The following is a 4,349-nucleotide window of genomic DNA, read 5'->3' on the forward strand; positions in this document are numbered from 1 at the left end:
GATCATAATTTTTGAGCTTGAAATTGTCTTCTTAAAAAATAAAGACTTATTTTGGTTTCCGGAACGGAGCCTAAGTGGGCCGAATAGTGAATAAACTAATGAATAACAAGACGTGGTATAAACAAAAAGTCTACACACACAAGGGCCTACCACAGGTCCCACACAAATCATCCAAGCCGTTTATTAAATGTAAAACATTTTTTCAAGAGCCCCCGTAAAAAATAAGCTCAATTAGATACCTATAGGTACTCAATCTAACCATATAACTTTTCATTATCCAAAAATCTGAATGAAAAGTTAGATGGTTGGATGAAGCACCTATAGGTATCGGATTGAGTTTATTTTTTACGGAGACCCTTGAAAAAATGTTTTACATTTAATGAACGGCTCGAATAATTTGTGTGAAATCCATAGTGGACTCCACAACAAAATCTGTGCACAGATTGTGCACAGATCTGTTATGTGTGTAGCAGCTCTCTGGTATAAATACGAAAGTAATGATGTTGGATCGTTCTGCTCCAACTTAAATTAAAAGCTGAATACCCCAGGCCAGCGATAAGGCAACCAGGTACCACACAGCCGTAACAATTTTCCAGTCATGTCACAAATCATAACTTGCAAAGGTATTAAGCTGAGATAGCAAGCTCCTTCTTTCTCTCTCTCTCTCTCTCTCTCTCTCTCTGCAAAGGTATTAAGCTGAGATAGCAAGCTCCTTTTCTATCTCTCTCTCTCTTTCTCTCTCTCTCTCTCTCTCTCTCGCGCGCAGACAGGCAATCAGGTGCACAACATCAAACATATTAGGAAAAATCTACAATATACACCTCTTAAAAAGTGTACCATATGCACTTATTTTATGATTCATTCATAACATTTTAGCGTGTTTCGTAACTTTTGTTTTAAAATTCATAACTTTTAAGCAGTACGATTCGTAACATTTTTATTATGATTCATAACATTTTGGTGTATCTCGTAACCTTTGTACGATTCGTTACTTTTTAGTAATACGATTCGTAACATTTTCTCTATAATACATAACATTTTGAGAGTACATATGATACACACCCAAATAAGGGGGTGTATTGTAGCCTTTCCCAACACATTAACACAGTAACTATATTCAAGCCGATAAAAAAAAAAAAAACTATATTCAAAGGACAATTAAGTTGCACCGGCCGGAAAGCTCTGCAACTCCAGAGAGTTGGGCATTCCAGTGTCTTTACGCACAAAAAGATGTTGTGGCCTTGTTACTTGAATTTATATATTCATTGTTAATTTTGTATTTCGTACGCTTGTTCACTCTTTACCAACTTAAATTTGTTTTGGTTTGAAGATAAGGTTGAGTGTTATCCCTCTTTTTTATTATACTAATAATAATAATAGTAGTAGCTAAAATTCATTCACTGAATTTTCCTTAATTTGTTGAATCTTCAGCTCTAATTAACAAGGTTTCATATAGAGTAGTACAGTACTAGTTAGTTAACTTCGAATTAACGTTTGCTTGCGTCCAATCAAACGTTTGCACCCAATGGAACGCATCTCCACAAAGCACATACTACTTATGATTGGTTTGGACTTGCAATTGCAAAATGAAATGTTGCAGCGGCAGTATGTTGGGGAGAAGAAGAGGAAGTGAAGGTGGAAGAGATACAAGTGGACCCTCCAAAATCAGGTGAAGCCAGAATTAAGATGCTTTGTGCCAGTATTTGCCACACCGACGTTTTATGCTGCAAAGGCTTTCCCCTCGTCAGTATATACATATATCCGTCCCTCCAAATTCATTCATTCATTCCTTGCTTATTGCTTGCCCTCATAGATATATTATCTGATACTCACACTAATTGTCTCCCTTTTTTCCTTGAAATCTTTTCCAGCCTTTGTTCCCTCGAGTTCTCGGGCATGAAGGTGTTGGGTAAGTACTCCTCTCTCTCTCTCTCTCCAGAACTTTAAAGAACTCTCTTATTTCATGCAGCAATTTTGTCTGATGAGTAGCAGCATATGGACACTTGCTAGCTAGTGTAATATGATGTGAAAGATAAAAATTGGTTGTTTGCAGGATAGTGGAGAGCATTGGGGAAGGAGTGCGAGAGCTAGGAGAAGGAGATATGGTGGTCCCAACGTATTTAGGAGAGTGCGGAACGTGTGAGAATTGTATGTCCGGAAAGACCAATCTATGCCAGACCTACCCTCTCCAAGCTTTCACTGGTCTATTGCCCGACGGCACCTCCAGGATGTCGATTAATGATGGAGGAGGTGGTGGTCAAACTAGGCTGTACCACTTCTTGAGCTGCTCCACTTGGTCTGAGTACACAGTTGTCGACGCCCACTACGTTGTTAAAATTGACCCAAGGATACCTCTCCCACACGCCAGCTTTATTTCCTGTGGATTCGCCACCGGATTTGGGGCAGCCTGGAAAGAAGCCAAGGTTCAAAAGGGTAACACCGTTGCTGTTTTGGGTCTCGGTGCTGTTGGACTTGGTGTACGTATACATACACACAATGACACACACAGCCTTCCTTGTTCAACCATGCACTGTTTTTGTTTTCTCCTTCAATTTTTTGAACTAGACATGTGTTTTTCATTTCAACTCTCTCTCTCTCTCTCTCTCTCTCTCTCTCTCATGCAATGAAGGTGATGGAAGGGGCTCGGACGCGTGGAGCAACAAGAATAATTGGAGTGGACATAAATGACACAAAACGCGAAAAAGGCATGGCATTTGGAATGACGGATTTCATAAATCCTCGAGATTCAGATAAATCCATCTCAGAATTAGTGATGGGGGTGACAGGAGGGCTGGGTGTGGACTACTCTTTTGAATGCACTGGAGTCGCCGCCTTGGTCAATCAGTGTATCGAGTCCACAAAAATCGTACGTATGAGATACATTCCATAGTTCATGTCTAAATACAACCAATTCAACAACCCTGTATTATTACACCCCAAAACAACCAGTACTACTTACCATTACAACGACACCTGCAGCTAGCTAGCTACACTAATGATCTAGTAGAGCGAGCTGTTTTCTGCTACCTGCAACTTTTTGTTGTTTTTAACTCTTATAGATTACAATAATTAGACCTTAAAAATGCTGCTTGTTTGTTTTGTGTTGATGGTTGTACTTGTGGTGGCGGTGGTTGAATCAGGGGGTAGGGATGTCAATCTTACTTGGGGCAGGAACTCAGAAAACAGTCGAGATCAACTTCTTTCCCCTGCTTGGGGGTAGGGCACTCAAGTATTCTATTTTTGGTGGGATTAAAGTCCAGTCAGACCTACCCTTTCTAGTTGACAAGTGCGTAAACAAGGTACGCTTTATTCCACATTTCCTTTTTACCAATCACCCAACTGGGTTCGTATATACGGTGTAATGTGTATATATATACACCTAGGGGGAGGTTGTCATGTTTCCAACTCAATCGGATATCGATAAGAGCTTAATCAATTCATTCAAGTATTGATCCTTATGATTTCAATAATGAAAAATTGAAAAAATAAATCAACCCCTTACTGATATTCGATTGAGCTGAATTTTTATAAGATACCTTAAAAGAATTCTTAGACAAAATGAACGGCTTAGATTATTTACGAAGAACCCTGAGTCAAGTCCCATATTCCATCTTCAAACTATCAATGCATTTTTGTTGGTACCCGTAGTAGTTATGGTTTATTTGTGAGAAAAATATGAACTTCTCTGTTATGAATATAGGCTTAGAGCTAATTTATAGTGGTTAAATTATGCTAATTTCGCCAACCCCCTTTGTAAATCCTGGCTCCGCCAGAGTATATATACATAACCTCATAAACTAGCTAGGAGTACAACGCAAACAAAAGAAAACAAGAAAACGGGACTGACTGCATGCATTGCTCTCTCTCTCTCTCTCTTGCAGGAAATCGAGAAAATTGATGAGCTCTTGACTCATGAAGTTCAACTGGAAGATGTGAACAAAGCTTTTGAGCTACTGAAGAAACCAGACTGCCTTAAAGTTCTGATCAACTTTTAACCTTCATTCATCATCTCCGCCGGAAATCCGAGATGTATATTGTTTCGTGTCTGTCAGATTCTGTATAATCTTGAATAAAAGTTGGGTCCTTCCTGCATAATTTATAGTCCAACTAACGGGGATTGTGACTCAAATTTCTATTTAAATTTTGAACATGCACTCTACTACTTTCCGTACAAAGCATCAGAGAGAGCAAATACAAAATGGGGCCAATTGACACTCAATCTCAGCTCTGGTTTTGGACGGCTGAGATTAGATCCTACAACACAAAGTTCTCAACTCACGTGCTCTCTCCAAACCCAGACGTCGACCTCTCTCTCTCTCTCTCTCCCAACGTCGACCTCTGCTCTCTCC

The 4,349-nt window shown here is 39.5% G+C and overlaps 1 protein-coding gene across 1 annotated transcript; it reads left to right on the forward strand.

Annotated features, from left to right (window-relative positions):
* The first annotated feature begins 510 nt into the window (after nucleotides 1–510).
* LOC131301494 (CYP enzymes assisting alcohol dehydrogenase-like) lies at nucleotides 511–4,129 on the forward strand. Its single transcript, XM_058327834.1, has 7 exons — nucleotides 511–623; nucleotides 1,601–1,743; nucleotides 1,872–1,909; nucleotides 2,054–2,477; nucleotides 2,630–2,866; nucleotides 3,141–3,299; nucleotides 3,882–4,129. Exons 1-7 carry the CDS (start codon nucleotides 599–601, stop codon nucleotides 3,993–3,995), a joined length of 1,140 nt encoding a protein of 379 aa, XP_058183817.1. The 5' UTR covers nucleotides 511–598; the 3' UTR covers nucleotides 3,996–4,129.
* Nucleotides 4,130–4,349: the final 220 nt, after the last annotated feature.

Source organism: Rhododendron vialii, chromosome 9a (genome assembly GCF_030253575.1).
Source record: "Rhododendron vialii isolate Sample 1 chromosome 9a, ASM3025357v1".
NCBI lineage: Eukaryota > Viridiplantae > Streptophyta > Magnoliopsida > Ericales > Ericaceae > Rhododendron > Rhododendron vialii.